This window comes from Anomaloglossus baeobatrachus, chromosome 4, assembly GCF_048569485.1.
Source record: "Anomaloglossus baeobatrachus isolate aAnoBae1 chromosome 4, aAnoBae1.hap1, whole genome shotgun sequence".
Lineage (NCBI taxonomy): Eukaryota > Metazoa > Chordata > Amphibia > Anura > Aromobatidae > Anomaloglossus > Anomaloglossus baeobatrachus.
This window is the reverse complement of record NC_134356.1, coordinates 525359442-525383295: the sequence shown is the minus strand read 5'-3', so window position 1 is coordinate 525383295 and position 23854 is coordinate 525359442. Positions and strand designations below refer to the sequence as shown.

General features: G+C 46.4%; 1 protein-coding gene across 2 annotated transcripts in view; it reads left to right on the top strand.

The window, feature by feature from the left end:
* SEMA4B (semaphorin 4B) overlaps positions 1-23854 on the top strand; it is a 413906-nt gene that overhangs the window by 308154 nt on the left and 81898 nt on the right. For both annotated transcript variants that reach the window (XM_075345909.1, XM_075345908.1), the window contains exon 3: positions 22381-22763. In XM_075345909.1, coding sequence (XP_075202024.1) covers positions 22661-22763 — 103 coding nt within the window. In that variant the 5' untranslated portion in view covers positions 22381-22660. The remainder of the gene's footprint in view (positions 1-22380; positions 22764-23854) is intronic.

Here is a 23854-nt window from a genome sequence, read left to right as displayed (position 1 = left end):
TTATCTGATATTTCTATGACTATCCCATACCTTTGAATGGGGCTTAAAAAAAAAGATGTTTGCCACTAAAACAATCCTGTTCAAGTAAAACTGATTTTCAGTATCAGAAGCTTTTGCACCAAATTTGCTATGTGTGAATATAGTCTTCATGCTAAGTTCACCCATTAACACATTGCTTCCGAATATTTCACCCTTTGCTTCCCTATTCATCTTTTAAAACAAGTCCCTTAGTGAGGTCTGCATCTAGATCGGTGATGCCCTACTTGTAGCCTAATTGCCGTTTTTAAACCTTTTGTGCCGGTTGTAAGACTTATTGTAAGACATATTCTTCTGTGCTGACTCCAGGCATGAGGTCTCCCATATGCTGAATCCTCTGCCCAACCATAAAGAATAGTTATGTGCTGTTTGTTAAGGTGTTATCTTTCATATCTCCATTTGTATTATGTAAATTCATATGTCTCTGATGATTTGTTTTGTATTTTTTTACTTTTGTTTCAAGCCTGTTTTTAGATTAATACGTATAAAAACACATATGTAATGTATGTGTGCCTCACCCTTGACCCAGCCATGGCTAAATATTTTTTCTTGCCTTTTGTTAGACTTAAGGGTGCTTTACATGCTGAGACACCGCTAACGATATATCGTCGGGGTCAAACCTGGCGCCGTTAGCGATATCGCAGCGTGTGACACCAAGGAGCGACGATCAACGAGCGCAAAAACATGAAAAATCATTGCTCGTTGACACATCGCTCCTTTTCTAAATATCGTTGCTGTTGCAAGTACGATGTTGTTCGTCGTTCCTGAAGCAGCACACATCGCTATGTGTGACACCGCAGGAATGACGAACATCTCCTTACCTGCGTCCACCGGCAATGAGGAAGGAAGAAGGTGGGCGGGATGTTCCGGCCGCTCATCTCCGCCCCTCCTCAGCTATTGGACGGCTGCCGTGTGATGTCGCTGTGACGCCGCATGAACTGTCCCCTTAGAAAGGAGGCGGATCGCCAGCCAGAGCGATGTCGCAGGGAAGGTATGTCCGTGTGACGGGTGTTAGCGATGTTGTGCGCCACGGGCAGCGATTTGTCCGTGAAGCACAACTGACGGGGGCGGGTACGCTCAGTAGCGATATCGGTACCAATATCGCAGCGTGTAATGTACCCTTTAATGGCTACACTTGACGCACTTACAATATACTGTGGTGACAACCATTGGTGTAGATAAAAGTAAAGCAGAAACATATAAAAAGGTCTCCGAAAGTAATTCCTAAACACATCAGCAACAACCATTCCTATATAACATTCCAATTTTTTGTGAAATAAACCTTTCCAAACTTAAGGGCCATTTACACGCTGCGACATCGCTAACGATATATCGTCAGGGTCACGGTGTTTGTGACGCACATCCGGCGTCGCAGCGTGTAACACGTATGAGCGACCTTAAACGATTGCAAAAGAGGCAAAAACCGTTGGTATGTGAGACGTCGTTCACTTACCAAAAATCGTTGCCTATTCAGTAGTGAGGTTGTTTGTCGTACCTGCGGCAGCACAAATCGCTATGTGTGACACCGCAGGAACGAGCAACAACCTCATACCTGCGGCCGGCCGCAATGAGGAATGAAGGAGGTGGGCGGAATGTTCCGGCCGCTCATCTCCGCCCCTCCGCTTCAATTGGATGGCTGCCGTGTGATGTCGCTGTGACGCCGCACGTACCGCCTCCTAGGAAAGGAGGCGGATCGCCTGCCAGAGCGATGTCGCAGGGAAGGTAAGTCCGTGTGACGGGTGTTAGCGATGTTGTGCGCCACGGGCAGCGATTTGCCCGTGTTGCACAACCGACGGGGGCAAGTACGCTCGAGCGATATCGGTAACTATATCGCAGCGTGTAAAGTAGCCTTTACAGCTACATTCTGACTCATATTGGGGTGTTGTCCATTATTCAAGTATTTTTTAAACAGTGCATTTCCTCAAGACTTTTTGGACTGTGCAATCAAAGCAGCACATTAAGAAATGAAGACAGTGTTAATACAATTTGCAGCGGTTTTTCAAAAGTATGGCAAATCTGAAAAGAACTGAATATTTTGTTCATTTGTTGGTTGATCTTGCTCATTCACGACAATTGTGCAGTTTAATCCAATTTAATGAACGTATTCGGCTCAAGTGCTATATTTCCATTGTAAAACAATATAAGTGAGTCCTGAAGTGACTTTTTTAAAAAAAAATAGTCTCCATTAATCACTTTATAGCCCTATATACAAAATCTAATTTTCAGTTTTTGAGTAACAGGAAGTCAATGAAAATTTCTGTTTCCATATGTTACAAAAATTAAGTTAAACATTACATCATACATTATATCCTTTTATATTCTGATGATAAGCGTTGTCAGGGATATCTGGACAGCTGATTAGCTTCTTTGTTACATTGAAATATCATTTATTTTTGGCCAAACTGAATGTGCATATTTATGGGTCAAGAATGATAAATGTTGACCACATGTTACTGGACAGACTAAAGCTGGTTTCACAAGTCCAAATTTCATACTCTGCAATTTCCAGACCAACCGTAAGTCTCCTAACCAAACTCAGCAGCCTAATGGGTATATATGAAGCTGTTGTCACGGAGGTACCACGACGGAGAGTGGTCCCCTCTATTTCAGGTATCAGGAGATCACAGTGCATGGCTACACACACTAGCAAGCGTTAAATCTGCTAGCTGTGCAGATTCTCCTTGGTCCAATGCTCCAAGGGTTAAGCAGTTTGTTTGGTCTCCTAACTCAGGATAAAAAACCTGATCGTAGCTGTTCTGATTTTCCCACTCATGTCTGTTATAAACACTCTCCACTCAGCTCAGGGAGTTGCCAATGTTAGCTTAGCTATACCTAGCCTTTAGAATGGACTTGTGAGCTGTGGACTAAGAAGTCATTTTTGGAGATGTACCCGGAGATTGCTGCATGGAAATTTATGTAGTGTTTTCCCTTCCTGTAATCATATTTCAGTTTGCCTTTTTATCTGCTCCCTTTACTCCTTCCTGTAGTTTGGTGACCTTTGTATGATTGCTGTTTCTTTTACCACTTTCTGTCTTATTGCCTCTGTGTTCTTTAATCTAGAGCAGGACTAGTGTTCCTGCTGCCCTGTGCACTAAACAGGGTTGTGTTCAGGGAAAGACAAGAATAGGAACATAATCGCTGTAAGTGGGAAAAAGAACCTATCTAGGAATGTGAGGGAGCTCAGGGTAAGTGTGCCGCCCCCGTGCCAGCAGCAGCCGGTGCTGCTTGGATCCGGACCCGCTGTGTGGCTCGAGGGATCCTCTGGACCTGGGGGTCACGCGAACACACCGAATGAAAAGGGGGACGTAGTTGTACGGCCTTGGCCGTATTCGGTTCGTGACGCCACCCACGGTGTGTGGTGAAGTGGGACACCACCGCTGCTGTTGTGGGATACCCGGGGAAGATGTAGTGGCAGCCGGATATTAACCCCTCCGTGGGTAGGGATGGTTCCCCCGGGGCCCAGTGTCTCTGTGCAGGGTATGACGATGGCAGGGGCTTGCGCGCCCGGACAGACCAGGAGATGTTTGGTTACTCACTATTAAATGAATCACACAAGTCTTTTGGTAAACCAAGGTGCTGGTGGCCGGTTGTACTGTGGGCCCCCACCCGGGATGATGGTCGCTGTCTTCTCCTCTGCACTAGTTGTGGTTGTGTTTTTAAACTTCCCGGTATGGAACACGGGAGTCTGCTCCTGGCTTTCTGTGTGCCTGAGGAGAAATGCCCGCTGATGCTGACCCGTGGGATCTATGGGCCCTGGCGGTTGCCCTATCCCTCTCTGTGGGTGGTTGTTTGCTTTTCGGACTTTGGTTGGGACAGGACCTATAATCCTGCCCTCAATCGGTTGATTAGCTAGGCCATTGGTTCCGGTCCTGGCTTCAGGGTCCGAGTACCCCCTCTGTGCACGGTTTCCGGTCAGGTCTCCGGTGTCGGTACCGGTGGGCTTCAACCCTACTACAGTCCTCCTCGGATCAGCCGAGCCGTCTTCCCGTCTCCTGCTGACAGAGACCACCGTCTGCCACCTAGCCAAGGTACCAGGGCTCCGACCCTGGCACTGTCCAACTTGAACTTCTCCTCCGCTGGAGCTACACCTAGCTCCAGTCTCCACTCCTCTCAACTTGAACTACATACTTCAACTGTTTGTTTTAGACTGACTGTTTTCCTGCCCCGGGCTGTCTGTCTAGACCCCTAGGTGGGCGTTTCCTAACCGCCTGGTCCCGCCCACTGGTGTGCCTGTCTTGCCCTGAGGGGGGTGACTAGGGTTTCAGGTCGGCTGTATGTAACCTAGGTGAGAGAGGGTGTTATGCGAGGGCCTATTGTGTGACTACCTGGTTTTGCCAGGGCGTCACATAAGTATCAGGGGTTGTCCCTCCTTATACTTCTCTAGACTTCTCGGGTCTTGCCTTGCACCTACCAGCCCACCTGGTGGAGCGCGACAACAAGATGCTGCCCTGGAATGGTATCTAGTGCCTATCGTCAGACAAATCCAACCTCACTATCAGAGGCTCTGGTGAAGACTGGGTAGGCACTTAGTCACACCCCTCTTGGGGTAAGCCTGGTTCTATGAACAGTGGGTCTACATCCTCTCTCTCCCCTCCATCTTGAAGCATAACAGCTGTACAGTTCAAGACAGGAGACTTGTGGCCAGGCCAGAAACTGCAGTCCATACTTGGAGGTGTGAAACCACGCTAAGGCTAGTTTCACACATCCGGCTTTTCGCCGGTTTGCCGGATTCGGTGGACTCCAGTACAGTGTGATACAGTACAATGGCAGCGGGGTAACTTCTGGGTCACAAGCTTGTTGCGCTGCCCCCTTCCCTGGAGTGTTCCAAATCCAAGGAAAAGCCGGAGGTGTGAATTGGCCCTAACGCATATTGTCAGTAATCTAGTGTAATCTAATTAGATTACATGGCTTTGGATTCCCAGATTGTTATATGGATAATATAATTTTGCTCCATTTCCTATGTATATACAAGGTATCCATTTAGAGTAAATTTAACTATTTACTTACTTCTCTAGAAATCCAGTTACACTTTCTCTTTATGATCACATCCTGAAAAATTGAGACAGTTAAACCATTAGACATAATTGAAATGTTCGTTTATGGATGTTCCACATTTTGTAGCCAGACATTAGTAAGAGCCTCGCTGTAGGCAGAGTTCAAAGAGCTGAATTTCTCAGTGATGTTGTCAGACAGGTGAGTAGTAATTGAGGTTAACCTATTACCAGTATGTCTGCACTTAGTACCAGGGACATATAATAGAAGCACGCCACGTCTGTAATCTGTGTGTTTATTACGTCTCAGTTGAGATAATATAAATTAGGAGCACAGGACTGGAGATCAGGGAGGCCGGCTGGATTTTTTATTTCTTTTCTGGACAGTCAAGATGTTTTACAGACACTTTGTAAAAATACAAAAACATTAGCTTCCGTCAATGATGATAATTACAGTCAGAATATTTTTACAAACTTCTTCAATTTAACAAAAAATTGATGTGTCCATGATTTATTTATTTCTTTTTACAGACAGATAAAAAGGTGCACTAAATTCATGGACCGTCCAGGAATTTTTGGACGGTTGGCAACTGAGGTGGAGACATAGCTACCACGTACTAGGAAGACTCTACTTACTGCTTCTATTTGTTAAAGGGCAAACTAGAAAGGCTCATATCTAAATGGCCATAAATCCTGTTTTAATGTTTGTTTCTTTGGCAAGTATATACGGTATTTTTTTTCTCTCTTTTTAAAAGGCAACATCCACAAACCTAGAATAATTAGGCTGCATTTCCAAGATGAGTTTTGGTGAGTTTTTGATGTTGCAGAATTTCTGCACCTATTATGTAAATTAGGTTACTTGCGTTCTTTACATGTGATATTGATGCTGTGGTTTTGTCTCTATTTGGTATGTCATGTTTTAAATAAAGCTACTTTGTTTTTGATGCTTCCTGGTATTTGGCTTTGACAAAACTTTATTGCTGTTCTTAGGTGCGTTTTTAATGGGGTGGTTCACTACTTAGCTTTACTAGCCACATCGATATAATGTTGAGAAACAAGGCTTCTCTCAAATACCTAGTGTTGCCAATAGAGTCTGTGAGCGGCGCTATTGCAGTCCGCTCATCCCCATCTCGTGACCGCCGGGCTCTATGACCTCTGATGCCGGGGATGTCACGTTAACTTCCAGTTGGGCCGACCACAGTCTCCGTGAGTGACTGAGGTGTGGGCGGAATTTCACTGCTTGTCACAGCCCATCATCGCTTTTTGCGGCGCTCTGCAGCAAAAGAGAGAGCATGGAGATGCTGGGCTGTGATGAGCGGTGAAACTCCACCCACAGCACAGTCACTCACGGAGACTGGGTCCCTCCTCGATGATGTCGGCTCAGCTGGAAGCTGACATGACATCACCGGATCTCAGAGGTCATGGAGCCCGGCGGTCACGCAATGGGGGATGAGTGGACTGCGATAGAGCCAATAGCGCTACTCAGAGGCACAATTGCCAACACAAGATATTTGAGAGAAGCCTTGCTTCTAAACGTTATATCAAAGTGGCTAGTAAAGCTAAGTAGTGAACCACCCCTTTAATGCGTTTCCTCAGCATAAATGCACTACAAACACATGTGCACTTTTTCCTGCAAATTTTTCGCCACTAATGCAAGTCTATCTGAAAAATGGCCGCATAAAACATAGAGTAACCGCAAGAGAAATTGACATGTTGTGGATGTAGAGGACGCACTGCAGATTAGTTTACACTTAGGCGGGCTTTGCACACTACGACATCGCAGGCCGATGCTGCGATGTCGAGTGCGATAGTACCCGCCCCCGTCGCAGCAGCGATATGTGGTGATAGCTGGCGTAGCGAAAGTTATCGCTACGCCAGCTTCACACACACACTCACCTGCCGTGCGACGTCCCTGTGGCCGGCGACCCGCCTCCTTGTTAAGGGGGCGGGTCGTGCGGCGTCACTGCGACGTCACACGGCAGGCGGCCAATCAGAGCGGAGGGGCGGAGATGAGCAGGATGTAAACATCCCGCCCACCTCCTTCCTTCCGCATATCCTACGGAAGCCGCAGTGAGGCCGGTAGGAGACGTTCCTCGCTCCTGCGACTTCACACACAGCGATGTGTGCTGCCGCAGGAGCGAGGAACAACATCGGACCATGGCGTCAGCGTAATTATGGATTACGCCGACGCTGTACCGATGATACGATTACGACGCTTTTGCGCTCGTTAATCGTATCATCCAGGCTTTACACACTGCGACGTCGCATGCGATGCCGGAAGTGCGTCATTTTCAATTTGACCCCACCGACATCGCACCTGCGATGTCGCAGTGTGCAAAGTGCCCCTTAGAAAGAAGCACAGATTGCAATAGATTTCTATTAATCCCATCTGCTTTGCTGGATCTGTAAGACGCTGCGTTTTTGATGCAGTGAATATACGCAGAGTCAAAAACTCACCAAAAGCTGATCGTGGGCACACACCCCTGTAGTCCACGTCAAGGGCATCGATTTTTGCAATAAGGCTACTTTAGATTACTTACTTTTTATCTTTATAGACAGTTTTTGGATACAACACTTTAGAAATTAAGTCTGACACATGAATAAGCAGACAAATCATCCCCTGTAACAGACAGAGTCAGAGCAATTTAGCTAAGGGCTATCTGCGAGGAGTATGACGAGAATAAGGCGTGGAGCAGGAAGGGTCCAGGGATGGTGTGTCTGTAATTACGTAACTACAATAAATCTGAAATGTAGCTTGAAGAGTGAGTGTTTATATTCTGTAAAAAAAACCCACTCTTAATTCCACAGGATATTTTATCATCTGTACATATGTGGCACTTTTGTTGTAGAAATGTCTCGTACAACTGAATAGGGTATGCAGAATTCCATTCACATGCTGCAGAAACATCCCCGTTCAAATGTTTAGAATTTTATTCCGCGATGTGTGAATAAAGCTCTACAGTAGGCCTGCCAGGATTTATAAGGCAATGTGCACACAACATCTTTTTCCCAATGGTGGCTTTACACAGGCTATCCGAGATTAACTCTATCCTGGAAAAAGCTGGTGGCCTTTAGAGGGGCTGTCCATTACTCAAACAACCCCTTCTCAATCAGCATGTTTGCCCACCATTAAAATATCAACACCTATATTTGCTTCCGGTGCTTGGGCCATTCCAGTGGTGTCAGCACTCACTTTATCAGGGCTGTTGTCAAGTTGCCACATCAAGTGAGCTCCTAGCCAAATCAGTGCGAGCTTCACTCTTCCCGTCTTCTGACAAATCGAACATCAAGCGGAAGCCAGGGCTGCGGCTGGACGCTCACTTCATATTGATTTTTCAAACACACTTGAAGGCGGGGAGAGCGAAGCCATCGCTAATTAGGTGCAGGGCTGGTGTACGGTAACAACGTATTGTGAGCCACGGGAAGGAGAGTGCCGACACCGTAGGGGAGTATAAGGGTTGGTAATTTAACAGGAGCAAAGATGGTGATTGAGAAAGGGATTGTCGAAGTAATGGACAATCCCTATAAAGAGAGGGAAGCTTCCAAACTAAACCATAGAATAATAAACATGTTTCCTCTTTTTAATCGCTTTACAGTTTTTGAACAATGAAACAGATGAAAGAAGTAACAAAAGAATGAAGATGTGCACAGACGGGCATTTTCACATTTATGGTCATTGTGTTCTTTTTTTGCTGTGGTTTTGTAGGGCTTATTTTAGTGGAATCCATCTGAAAAGCCGCCATGTGCGCGTAACTTTGAAGGCCACTTTACACACAGAGATAAATCTTTGGCAGATCTGTGGTTGCAGTGAAATCATGGATATATTGTTCCATTTGTACACAGCCACAAACCTGGCACTGATTGTCCACAATTTCACTGCAACCACAGATCTGCCGCAGATTTATCTCTGTGTGTAAAGTGTCCTTAAGTTTAAAGGGGGCTTTACACGCTTCGACATCGCTAATGCGAACTCATTGGGGTCACGGAATTGGTGACGCACATCCGGCCGCATTAGCGATGCTGTTGCGTGTGACACCTATGAGCGATTTTGCATCGTTGCAAAAACGTGCAAAATCGCTCATCGGTGACATGGAGGTCCATTCTCAAAATTCGTTACTGCAGCAGTAACGAAGTTGTTCCTCGTTCCTGTGGCAGCACACATCGCTCCATGTGACACCGCAGGAACGAGGAAGCTCTCCTTACCTGCCTCCCGGCCGCTAAGCGGAAGGAAGGAGGTGGGCGGGATGTTACGTCCCGCTTATCTCCGCCCCTCCACTTCTATTGGGCGGCGGTTCAGTGACGCAGCTGTGACGTCGCTGTGACGCTGAACGAACCGCCCCCTTAGAAAGGAGGCGGTTCGCCGGTCACAGCGACGTCGCCGGGCAGGTAAGTAGTGTGATGGGTCTGGGCTATGTTGTGCGGCACGGGCAGCGATTTGCCCGTGTCGCACAACAGATGGGGGCGGGTACCCACGCTAGCGATATCGGTACCGATATCGCAGCGTGTAAAGCGGCCTTAAGTTTCCACGACGAGTATTTAATGCATTATAGATGCTGCATATTTTTTAATTGTCTTTCAGTTCCAGCCTAGTGGATGGGATCAGCCGTCCTCTACTCTACTATTGGCTTTATACTACACAGTACATTTTAACACAATGCATATTACACTGTTTTTTGCACTCAATATAATGATTCATTTACACACAACAAGCTTACCTCCATACAGCTGAATCCGGCAGCTTCTTTAGCGTGCACATTTCTATAGGTCCCATTTGAATAATTGAAATAGTCTCGTAAATTTCTCTAACAAATTTGCCACATGTGAATATAGCTTAATTTGCGTAGCTGAGCTCATATAATGAGGTGGAAAAATTCCCACAGTAGATTATAAAAAAGAACGGCTAGTAGGAATACTTCCTAAAATGCAGATAATTTATGTAAGTTCAGTAGAAACAATAAACCAAGGAGTGAAATTGGATGGATAGAACAATAGAATGATAGAAAGATAGAATGAAAGATAGAACAATAGATTGATAGGTACCATGTTTCCCCGAAAATAGGACACTGTCATATTATTTTTTTGCCCCAAAAAATGTGCTAGGCCTTATTTTCGGGATAGGGCTTATTCTCAATGGAACATGGTTGGGTGACAAGTTTACCCCACCAAAAAAGCAGACCCCTTTCCTAGGAGAATCATACTTACCAGATCCCCAGCGTCTTCATTGCTCCCATGTCCTCTTGCGATCCTCCGTGGGTGCTCCCAGCAGGTATGCACCACATCGGTCATCCCCTGCTTCTGGCTGACACTCAGACACATGAGATCGCACACACGCACACACACTCATACACATCAGATTGCACACACCATCACATTAGATCATACACACACACACACACACCACACACACACCACACACACACACACACACACACACACTGGACATACCATTGGTGCAGCTTGTGCGGCCGCACAGTAGCCCGAGAGGTAAGGGGTTCACTAGCCTGTGTAATGTTGCATTTTTCTTGGGCTACGAACGGAACATATATTCTTCTTGCACAGGGTCCTGTTCCTGTCTGTATCAACTCGTGCATTAGATTGCACACACACACAATCACACATCAGATTGCACATACACAGATAACTTCCGGTGATACCTATTACTTCCGGCCAGCAGGGGAACCTGGGACACAGTGCAGTAGAGTGCGAGGACCTGCGGTGGAATGAATAGAGGACCTGCGGTGGAACGCATTGAAGCATTTCACTGCAGGTTCTCCATGTGTTCCCTCACAGGACATCGCGCTCCAATGCACTGCTTCCCATGTTCCCCTACTGGCCAGAAGCAATTAAATGGATGTAATGAGTGTGTGTGTCCGATCTCATGTGTGATTGTGTGTGCGATCTGATGAGTGTGTGTGATCCGATGTGGGTGTGTGATCTGATCTGTGTGGGTGTGCGATCTGATGAGTGTGTGTGTGATCTGATGTGGGTGTGCGATCTGATGTTTGCCTAATCTGATGTGTGTGCGATCTGATGTGTGTGGGTGTGTGATCTGATGTGTGTGGGTGTGTGTTCCGCTGCAGGTCCCCCCTGGTGATTATAACTGCAGGTTCTTATGTTTTTTGGAGGTGCCTGCTTTTTTAATGAAGTGTCCTGCAGTATTCTTTAACTTTTTCAGCTGCATGGATACTTCATTATTGAAACATGACTAGGGCTTATTTTCAGGGTAGGGTTTATATTTAAGCCTTATGCCGAAAAGGCTGAAAATTTCTTTCCTAGGGCTTATTTTCGGGGTAGGTATAAATTTCGGGAAAACAGTAGATAGAATGATAGATACATAGATAGAACGATAGAACGATAGTTGGATGGATGGAGAGATACATGGATAGATAGATAGATAGATAGATAGATAGATAGATAGATAGATAGATAGATAAATAGATGTTCTCTGGCAGCACCAGCAACCATTAAGAATAGTGTTTCCGGTGTTAAAATTTAGTCATTTGTGCTGGGAATTTAACAGCTCAGTTCCTCTGAAAATGACTTGAGAAGGGATCTGGCTCGCTGTTTTATTGGGCTGAGATCTGAGCTGCTTAGAGTAAAGCTCTGTAAACACATGAATATAAGGATGGAGGGTGGAGAGGGTGTGCTGTAAGCCAAAATGCCTTTTAATCTACTATTTCATATAAGCACTATGTTCTGCTTTCCCTCCAATTATTTTTTTATGGAAAACGTGATTTATTTGACAAAGACTCCACATTTTGAAGTATTCATCGTATCTGATGCCTCCATTAACAGGTTCTCCGAGTATTTAACAGGTGTGGATTTTCCTCCTCACATGTAGAAGGGGTCAGGATTTCTCCCCATTTGTAGGGCCATGGAGTAGGAATTCAGAAAATAAAGCAGCTCGCCCGTTTTATTGGCTATGTGACAGCTCGTCTAGACTCTGCTGCTTTCTTTAACAATAAAATAGCAATAAATAAAATAATCCGTCCATTGTAAATGTGAGATGTGATCGCTACCACGGAGAAGGGCCTTAGGAAAGTCGATACCCAAACATTTGTACAGTAATATCAAGTGCTGGGGAGTTCTGCAGCTGGCACCGTATTCTGAGGAAATATCCCCCCTGAGAACACTTCATATATTCACGAGGATTAGAGTTTTTAAACACGTTTTAGCTTCAAAGTTGGTTTTCTAATGATATGTTTATTTTTCCGAATATTTGTAAGATATATGTTACATAAAAAGGTTTTTAATCTAAAAAGAGTAATCATGGACTTCATAATTTCCTAAATAGCAGCGCCTGCCGATACCCGAAGGAATTGTCTGGCAGTGTCTTATTCCTCTCATATAAAAAAAATTAAAACATGCACACTCTCTTGAGCTGAGCATGCATGCTTAAGGCCTCTTTCATACGTCCGTGAAAATCACGCACATTTTTCACGGACGTGTCAAAGGTGCGTATTGCCCTCCATGTGCCGTGTTTATGGCACACGTGTGTTCTCCGTGTGTTATCCGTGATAACACGCGGAGAACGGAAACTTTCTGCTCACCTGTCCCTGGCGTTGCTGTCCGTGGTGCTGATCTTCGGTCTCCGGTCCTGCCGACTCCCCGCTGCTGCAGCTTCCGGACCGCGGTGAAGTGAATATGCGATGAGCATAATGAGCGGGGGTCAGAAGCAAGAGCCAGCAGCGGCAGAGACAGCAGCGCTGGAGAGGGTGAGTACAGAAATTGTCTTTATTTCACAGGCACGTGTGTTTTCTCCGGTGCGTGTCACATGGATCACATCTGTGCGGTCCGTGTGCGGTCCATGTGACACCCGTGATGCCAGAGAAAAACTGACATGTCTATGTGTGGAGCACACGTATGCTCCACGCGGACACACAGTCCATGGCAAACACGCACGTGAGCGCAGACCCATTGATTTTAATGGGTCTACGTGTGCCCGTGTCTCCGGACGTGAGGAAACGGACCAAACACGTACCGTAGACACGGACGTGTGAAGGAGGCCTAAGGTAAAGTTGTGAGTAATGTCGCCCAAAAACTGCTTTCAAGTATATGGCCAACCCTATTGAAAGTCTATAGAGCCGATAGAAACAGCCCAGTACACTGTATGACTGTCTCTAACAATCACAGTAGGTGATATATGTTTTTGTGGGGTTACTTTGGCTTTATTCTTTTTATTGTAATATATCCCAATTGTGTTTGAAATTTCAGATCTAACAATCTATGACATAACATGATCTGGAAAATGTTCACGTAGCAAATTCATTGTTTGTGATTCTAAAGCCCACCATGCACATTGGATGGCTGTTGACCGAGCAATGGTTCCACCAGTAAACATCTAGGCTGCCTATGCCATACACAGGAGAGCACGTTCAGCTGAGGACTCCTGTGTCCTCTATGAAAGATGATAGAATTGATCACCCGAAATCAGATATGCCGGATTTATACTTCCTCCAACAATAAATTGTCTGAGTCGCCCATACACATTAGACCGTTTGCCGAACGCGTTGATATCAACGGTTTTGACCCACATTAGTCTAATGTGTATAAGAGACTTAAAGGGAACCTGTCAGGTCCTCTATGTTCTCCCTCCAACCCAGCTGCAGTCACATGTGTATGCCAATATTCTCTGCCTAAGCAGCCCTGTATAATGCTATTTACTAAAATCAAAGATTAAAAAACATTTATAAAGTGCACTGTCCCTATGCTAATTAGGGCCTTGACTTGTTGCAGGGGAATTGTTTCCTTTGACTAGTTGGCCTTCACCGACTGGTCACTGCCAGCTCCTGAAAAACTTGCGCATGCACGGGGCTCATTTTGACAGCATCAGTGCACCTCAGAAACCAGGTGTACGTGTCCTGACTTTAGGGAGGTGCACTGTGCATGATCGGAAGAACAGCTTCTGCATTCTCGATCGATTCACGATGTGCAGTGCGCCTCTCTGAGGCCGGGACGTGTACACCCAGCTTGAAAGGCACACTGACACTGCTGAACTGAGCTGCGCATTCGCAAGATTTCTAGGAGCTACGATGACGACAGCTCATGGAAGACATCGTGTTATCACACCCACGGGGGTGTGATAACATGGAAAGAAGGCCAACTAGTCTGGGGAACTAACGCCCCTTCGACTAGCCAAGGTCCAAATCAGCATAGGAATAGCGCACTTTATAAATGCTTTTTTTAAGCATTCATATTAGTAAATAGCATTATACAGGACTGGTTTGGCAGGGAATTTTGGCATACACATGTGACTGCTGCTGGGTTGGAGGACATACGACACCTGACAGGTTCCTTTTAAAGGGAATCTGTTTCTAGGTTTTTGCTATCCAATCTTAGAGCAGCATGATGCACAGGCAGAGAGCCACTTAATAGGGTGCTGATATAAATATAAGTTTGAATAAAATCTGTTCTTTGCTGCAGATCTATCAGTTGTCTAAATGTTGAGCTCTGTATAACCCCGCCCACACCACTGATTGGCAGCTTTGTGTGTTCACGGCAGAAAGCTGCCAATCAGTGGCAGATGCGTGTTTGGACTTCCTGGCAGCAGGTCATGTAATCATGTCATGTTCTCTAGTAATAATCACCTCACTGAATGTCTGACAATCACACTAAGCAGCCCAGTAAATGATACATCACTGGAATCAGGGTCTCTGCCCCTCCATCATGCTTCTCTCAAAATAGGTAGCAAAACCCAGTGACAAATTCTCTTCAAGGATTGCAAAGAAATACATACATATCACTAGGCTACGATATTAGATTGTATGATTGGTAGGGGTCCAATGTATGGAACCCCCACTGAGAATGAGTGATACACCCCCTCATTTTTCCATGTATCTCTCCTGATCTTCTAAACTATATGGAATCACTTAGACATGAGAAACTCCTTTAAAGCTAAACCATACTTTCAAGTTAAGGCTGCTTTACACGCAGCGACATCACTAGCGATGTCGCTCATGAAAGCACCCGCCCCCGTCGTCACGGGCAGCGATTTGCCCATGGCGCACAACATCGCTAGGCCCCGTTACACGGACTTACCTTCCTAGCGACATCGCTGTGGCCGGCGAACAGCCTCCTTTCTAATGGGGCGGTTCGTGCGGCGTCACAGCGACTTCACACGGCAGGCGTCCAATAGAAGCGGAGGGGCGGAGATCAGCCACATGAAAGACACGCCCACCTCGTTGCTGGAGGACGCAGGTACGGTGTTGTTCGTCGCTCCTGGGTTGTCACACCTAGCGATGTGTGCGGCCTCAGGAACCAAGAACAACCTGCGTCCACAACGACCAACGAGATTTTGAAAATGAACGACGTGTCAACGATCAACAATTAGGTGAGTATTTTTGATCGTTAACACTCGCTCGTAGGTGTTACATGCAATGACGTCGCTAATGAGGCCGGATGTGCGTCACAAATTACGTGACCCCCAATGACATCTCGTTAACGATGTTGTGTGTAAATGGGCCTTTACTTTAGAATAGACTTTTCCTGTATGTTCATGAATAACACTATGTTTGGCTATTATGTACTTTTTCACCATTTTTGCGGTCTGCATAATTTATCTCTAGTTTGCAATCACTCTGGGCCAGTGGGAGGAAAATACCTGTTATGATCTCTCCTATACACAGCACACAGGGATGGATTTCTGCTCTTCAGTCCTTTTTTAGCACACAAGAGATGCAGCAGCTGCATCGGGGAAATTAGCCTGCGACAGTAACCAGTGAGGCGATGAAACCAGCCCTGAGTGAGGTATGGGTGCGTCCACACTAGCGTATAAAAATAAAAAAAGTGATGTCAATTTTATCCAGAAAAGTTGGACAATTTTTTTCTCGCCCAGCATCTGTATGCCATCCGTTTTTCTCAGCAGATATTATTCATTTACAGTCACCTCCAGGACCATTTACATTGACCTATGCTACAGAATGGTAATGTATCTGTTAAACACAGATACTCTAGGATGGTCCGTGTGGCATCTCATTTTTTTTTCTCATACCCCTAGACTTGAACAGGCGAGTCTCATCCAATTCACGTGTCCCATCATAGATTGTAGATCAGCTTTGCCTTTTTTTAATAACATGGGTCCAAGTGTAATCCTTTTTTTTTCTTGAATTGCCCTCGTCCGAGATAGGCTATGTGCACACGGTGCGTTTTTCTCAGCGTTTTTGCGCGTTTTTCGGGTGCGTTTTTGGCCTCAAAACTGCATGACTTTGCTTCCCCAGCAAAGTCTATGAGTTTTCATTTTTGCTGTCCCCACACAGCGTTTTTTTTTCAGCTGCGTTTTTGTGGTGACCACAAAAACGCAGCATGTCAATTATTCCCGCGTTTTTCACTGCGCTTTTCATCCATTGAGTTCAATGTGATGTTGAAAGACGCAATGAGAAATGCAAATAGCTGCGTTTTGGTGCGTTTCTAATACCAAAAACGCAGCTATAAACGCAGGAGGTGGGTAGTAAAGTGACGTGTACAGGAAGAGGATTCCTTCTGTCAGTATATACAGAAGCGTGAATCCTCCCGGTACCGTCACCGCCGCGTCCACCTCCCGTCCTGTGCATGTATGCTGCCGTGCGGCGCCATGTACAGGCAGGAGGTGGAAGCGGCTGCGAAAACAAAAGTTAACAGTAGAAAAAAAAAAAAAAAGTTATACTCACCTGTCTGCAGACTCCCGGTGCCATGCCCGCTCCCATCTCTTCTCACGGTATCGCCGCTCCCGCTCCGGCTGTGTGCAGACGGCCGGAGCTTTCCTGATGGATGCAGGACCTGGCGATGGATCACCTGATGCAGTCACCTGACGCATCAGCTGATCGAGTCTCGGGCTGACGCGGGCGCCCGGCCGGTATCAGCGGATGCGTCAGGAGACTTCATCCCTGATTACCGGCAGCTGCTGCAGCGATCGGACGGGATCAGACTCCCGCCCCATCGCTCCAGGAGCTGCCGGTAATCAGCACATAAGTGAGTATTATTATTTTATTTTTTTTTGCACCGATGCATCAGCTGATTGTATAAAAGCCGTTTATACAATCAGCTGCTGTGTGATGTGCTTCAGCCCCTAGAACCTGACACATCATCTGATCGCTTTGCCTTCCAGCAAACCGATCAGATGATATTGGATCCGGATTGGACGGCGCGGGACCCTGACCCAGGATTACTGCGGAGGGGGGCTTCTTTATTTCAATAAAGATGGAGTCACTAATTGTGTTGTGTTTTATTTCTAATAAACATATTTTTCTGTGTGTTGTGTTTTTTTTTTTTATCTTTACTAGAAATTCATGGTGGCCATGTCTAATATTGGCGTGACACCATGAATTTCGGGCTTAGGGCCAGCTGATAATATGCAGCTAGCCCTAACCCCATTATTACCCGGCGAGCCACCCGTCACCAGGGCAGCCGGAAGAGTTGGATACAGCGCCAGAAGATGGCGCTTCTATGAAAGCGCCATTTTCTGGGGTGGCTGCGGGACTGCAATTCACAGCGGGGGTGCCCAGAAAGCATGGGCACCCTGCACTGTGGATTCCAATCCCCAGCTGCCTAGTTGTACCCGGCTGGACTCAAAAATGGGGCGAAGCCCACGTCATTTTTTTTTTAAATTATTTCATGAAATTCATGAAATAATTTAAAAAAAAAGGGCTTCCCTATATTTTTGGTTCCCAGCCGGGTACAAATAGGCAGCTGGGGGTTGGGGGCAGCCCGTACCTGCCTGCTGTACCCGGCTAGCATACAAAAATATGGCGAAGCCCACGTCATTTTTTTTTGGGGGGGGGCAAAGAAATCCTGCATACAGTCCTGGAAGGAGGATGCTGAGCCTTGTAGTTCGACAGCTGCTGTCTGCTCTCCTGCATACACTATTGGATGGAGGATGCTGAGCCTTGTAGTTCGACAGCTGCTGTCTGCTCTCCTGCATACACTATTGGATCGAGGATGCTGAGCCTTGTAGTTCTGCAGCTGTCTGCTCTTCTGCATACACTAGTGGAGAATGAAGAACACATTGAAGAAGGAAATGACATCAGACCTTTTTTTTTTTTGTTCACTGATAAAAAACGCATAAGGACGCAGTGAGCAAAAACGCAGCAAAACGCAGCAAAAAAACGCACCAAATCGCGGCAAAACGCGTGCGTTTTTTGCCGCGTTTTTTCGACGCAGGTGCGTTTTTGTGCGTTTTTAGCGGCCAAAAACGCACAAAAACGCAGCGTCAAAAAAACGCAGCGTGTGCACATAGCCTTATACGCCAAGGTGCGCGAACACTAAAAAGTATTGTTAGGAATCTTTGGCTGAAATTACACTGATAAGGGAGCTCTGGGTGTCAATACTGGGGGGGGGTTGTATGTCAGTATTCAGAGAGGGGCTCTGGATGTCGCTCAAGTTTTAGAGCTGAATGTGGCTCTTAGGACACGTTAACTATTTGGTCACTGTTTTACCTCAGTATTTGTGAGCTAAACCAAGGAGTGGGTGAAAAATTGCAGATGTAGTGCCCGCTTCTTGTCCTTTGTTCCACTGCTGATTTTGGCTTAAAAATACTGAGGTAAAAAACTGACCAAATACTGAATGTGTGAATGAGGCTTCAAGGTAAGAAAGGTTGGGCACCATTGCAATAGAGCAAAAAAAGGTATAATGATGTAGATTACCTACAAGGAAGGCGCAAAATGACACACTGGTGGGTGAATGGATGTGTTTCTGTATAGTGGGCTTTTTTGTCATATACACCAAATGTCAGACTCAGACTAAGGCTGGAGTCACACTTGCGCGAGTCTCGCATCGCATCACCTGGCATGGAGCAGGTCGACTCCATGTATTTCTATGCAGCTGAGATGCTCCCGTGCCGGGTGATGAGATGCGACACTCGCGCGAGACACGAGCAAGTGTGACTCTGGCCTAAAGTGTGGTGTTTACCATATGGAAACACAAGTCTTTTTTTTTCGTTCTCAGCAATGTCTGGCCTGCCAAAATCAGACTGTGATCAATGTCATCAAGGAATCATTTGCATCCTATTAAATTCTGCTGTACAATTACACTCAGCACATCATATAACATTGATATAGATCCAGACATCAAATATACGCGGTATATACTGTAGAATCAGACACGGACAGAAGAGGGTCCCTGGGCAGAAGCAACGTATGGACCCTCATATTAATAGCTCATCATACTGCACAATGCCACCTGCTTTGGAGATAGACGTGTCCCCCTTACCTGCCTCTTGGGCCCCTGATGGCTGCACCAATGCTATGTTTGCCCCTGCTGTAGATAAAATAGATGCATAGGCCAGTGGTTCGACAGAATTATGCCCTCGATTAGTTGGCAATCTATAGCTAATCTTAATTCTGACAACTTTATGGGAGTTCTCCAACTTCCCAAGGCCCCACTGACAAGTAGGGGGTCAGAAGATTCCCTCCTGTATAATAGCGGAATGATTTGCAGTGCAGTATGGCATGATAAAAATAAATCCTGCAGCCATTTTATTGTAGTGATTAAACATTTAAGACACGATCAGCCAATTGCGACCATTTATATATCACCTTGAACAGACGATTAATGAGACGCGCAGTGGAAGTTCTTGATGTGCTTGGCTGGCATAACTGAGCACAATAGATGTCTATGGATGTGCGTAACACTGGATGTGTAAGTATCATGGCATACATCTGCAAAACGGCTATTGTAAAAGTGTAAAAAGATTTTTCCAAGTGCCAATTGATTTCCTTCCCCGTACTTACTACAATTATTCTGAATATTCCTAGTGTGATTGTGTTTCAGTTAAGATCACAAAATATGGACCAGACTTAACCCGAACTTGATCACAGACGCCAAACCCCATATAACTCTAAGGGACCAGAAATTAGGTGTTATAATGTTGAAGTGCAAAAATAATTGGAAAAAAAGCTACATGGGGTCCCACATATTTTGATACCCAGTGCAGATAAAGCAGACAGCAGGAGGCTGCAGCCCCCAGCTGTGTGCGTTATCTTGGCTGTGTATCAAAATACGAGGGACCTCATGTGGCTTTTCTTAAATTATTTAAATTAATAATTTAAAAACCCGGCTTCCAATCCCCCCTCTATTTTGATACCCAGCCAACATAAAGAAGACAGCTGTGGACTGGTATTTTGAGGCTGGTAAGACCCATGGTTATTGGGCCCTCCCAGCCTAAAAATAGCAGCCCGCAGCCACCCCAAAATTGGAGCATCCATTAGATGTACCAATCCTGGCGCTTATCTGGCTCTACCCAATTGCCCTTGAATGGTGGTATCGGAGTAATATAAGGGGTTAATGAAAGTTGTGTTTTGTCAAAGAATCGCAGCTGTCATCAATTCCAAGATTAGTAATGAGGAGCGGTCTATTAGACCACCCCCTTATTACTAATAGTGTAAGTAAAAAGAAATAAACACAAAACACAGAGAAAAATCCTTTTAAAAAAAAAATACCAATACAAGTCCAGCGTAATCCACACCATGATGTCCCACAACAATCCCGGTTCTGCTACATCTGAGGTTGCCGTGTGTTGTCACATTAGAATACGTGACCGATCACTGTCGCCAGAGAGACACCTTGACGGAGCCACAGCTGTGGACAGTGACATCAGTGAGTTCATCTGAGGTCTCAACTGTCTGTTCCCATGGTACCCTAGCTGTGACCTTAGCGGAACTAAAAAAAACTCACCTGTGGTAAACTCGATGAACTCAATACCAGATTACTGGCTTAGGCTATGTGCGCGCTTTGAGTTTTTAGTTGCAGAAAATCCGCATCTCCTGGCAGAAAAACGTACCAAAAATGTGATTCGGTTTTAATGCACTTTTCTGCCAGATGCAGATTTTTGTGCAGAAATATATTGCTGTGTTTTGTGTTTATCTCTTTTTACTTACATGATTAGTATTGGGGGGTATCAAAGACCCCTCCCCATTATTAACCTGGGGCTTGATGACAGCTGTGATTTTTTGACAAATCACAGCTGTCATTAACTCCTTAAATTACCCCGATTGCCACCGCACCAGGGCAATTGGGATGAGCCTGGTAAAGTGCCAGGATTGACGCATTTAATGGATGTGCTAATTCTGAAGCAGCTGTGACCTGTAATTTTTAGGCTGGGGAGGGCCCAATAACCATGGGTTTCCCCAACCTTAGAATACCAGTCCCCAGCTGTCTGCTTTATTTTGGTTGGGTATCAAAATTAAGAGGGACCGCACTTTGCTTTTTCAAAAAATGTATTTAAATAATTGAAAAAAGGTGCATGGGGTCCCTTGTATTTTGATACACAGCCAATATAACGAACACAGCTGGGGGCTGCAGCCTCTAGCTGTCTGCTTTAACTTGGCTGGGTATCAAAATACGGGGGACTGCAAGCAATTTTTTCCAATTATTTATTTATTTTTAAACTCCACTTTGGGGACTCAGACAGCTAGTGTGAGGGCAGCCAATCATAGACGCCGGCACAGAGGGTGGGCATGCAGTCTGACCGCAACCAATCACAGAAGCTGTCACAGAGTGTAGGCAAGGGAAGCAGTGAATATTCAAGAGATGTGCTGAGTGGACCCAGAAGCAGTGAGACAGCCGCAATAATTGCCCTGCTTTAATCCCAATTTTGCTTCCTTTTATAAATTTGTATCTAGGTGACTGAACCAAAACAGTAACACAGACTTCCCTGAGAATTCTGTGTTCAGGGTCCGTGCACGGACACTAGGTGTCCGGTACGGACCCCGAACTTTACAGTGTGGTCATCATTACTTGTAACTGTTAGCGCTGACTAGTCAGAAGCTGCGGTCACAAGATAGCGGAGTGGGACCGATTAGCACCAGGAAGGGCAAGGGGCAGAGTGGTACGAATATAACTAGGGGTAGGAACTTACATTAGTCATACCACTCCAGCAGTGAAATAAAATACAAAAACCAAAAGCAAAGTGGTGCAATAAACTGGGTAATATGTTAAATGAATGATGAGATCCTACCTAAGTCTATACATAGTGAATCAAGTGTATTGTGCCAACTCTTGCCCATACAATGAGATGGGGCCCACTCCACACAGGGTCCCAAGGGGGGATTCACACAATTGTCCCCCTGTGAGCCAATCCGAGCCTGGAAGATATTAATGCATATAAAACAAAAAATACTTTGTGCAATCTAAGGGTATGTGCGCACATAGCCTAATGCAGATCACTAAGGAGCCGCAGCCTAAGAAAAAATAAAGCCTAAATACATTGGTGATACATGTGTAATATTTTGCTCTTCTATTAACCAGCAGTGATGACATACTTTACTACTATGCACTGCAGTCTTCTGTACTAGAAGAAACCTTACCTCTGTCTGTTACCCAATCACTTTGCTGAGTTTTTTAAAGCTCCCTTTCTTTTTTTTCTTCTCTTGTTCTATGACAGGTCTGTGAGTAGCAGTGAGAAGGAGGAGGAGGAGAGGAGAGGAGGAGGAGAGGAGAGGAGGAGGAGGCCCGAGGAGAGGAGGCCCGAGGCCAGCAGGAGAGCGGGGCGGGATCTACACTCAGAACTCTGCAAACTTTTGTACCCTCCGTATACAGAGTAATACCCAGCGCTGTACTGAGCTCCGGACCCACTCTACCTTGGATTACAAAACCTGAGAAAAGAAGAAAGAAAAACAAGACACCACTTGGAATATTACACAGGGAGGCGGCCAGGCTTGGATATGGGGACCTGGACATGGCTCTTTCTCCTGGGACAAACTGTGGCCACCATCCTGATTGTACAATCTGCAGATGAAGCCATTCCTAGACTCACCTTGCAATATGGTAAGTGCAGTGCAGCATGTAATGGGTTAAGCCAGGCATGGAGGAGCCCTAGCTTCTGAAGGAGGAGGAGAGTTCTGTTTCCAGGGGTATCTGCTGGGTGCTGTACAGCTGTCTCCAGGGGTGTCTGCTGGGTGCTGTACAGCTCTGTCTCTAGGGGTGCCTGCTGGGTGCTGTACAGCTGTCTCCAGGGGTGTCTGCTGGGTGCTGTACAGCTCTGTCTCTAGGGGTGCCTGCTGGGTGCTGTACAGCTCTGTCTCCAGGGGTGTCTGCTGGGTGCTGTACAGCTCTGTCTCTAGGGGTGCCTGCTGGGTGCTGTACAGCTCTGTCTCCAGGGGGTGTCTGCTGGGTGCTGTACAGCTCTGTCTCCAGGGGTGTCTGCTGGGTGCTGTACAGCTCTGTCTCCAGGGGGTGTCTGCTGGGTGCTGTACAGCTCTGTCTCCAGGGGGTGTCTGCTGGGTGCTGTACAGCTCTGTCTCTAGGGGTGCCTGCTGGGTGCTGTACAGTTCTGTCTCCAGGGGGTGTCTGCTGGGTGCTGTACAGCTCTGTCTCTAGGGGTGCCTGCTGGGTGCTGTACAGCTCTGTCTCCAGGGGGTGTCTGCTGGGTGCTGTACAGCTCTGTCTCCAGGGGTGCCTGCTGGGTGCTGTACAGCTCTGTCTCCAGGGGGTGCCTGCTGGGTGCTGTACAGCTCTGTCTCCAGGGGTCTCTGCTGGGTGCTGTACAGCTCTGTCTCCAGGGGTGCCTGCTGGGTGCTGTACAGCTCTGTCTCCAGGGGGTCTCTGCTGGGTGCTGTACAGCTCTGTCTCCAGGGGGTCTCTGCTGGGTGCTGTACAGCTCTGTCTCCAGGGGGTCTCTGCTGGGTGCTGTACAGCTCTGTCTCCAGGGGGTGTCTGCTGGGTGCTGTACAGCTCTGTCTCCAGGGGGTCTCTGCTGGGTGCTGTACAGCTCTGTCTCCAGGGGGTGTCTGCTGGGTGCTGTACAGCTCTGTCTCCAGGGGGTCTCTGCTGGGTGCTGTACAGCTCTGTCTCCAGGGGGTGTCTGCTGGGTGCTGTACAGCTCTGTCTCCAGGGGGTGTCTGCTGGCTGCTGTACAG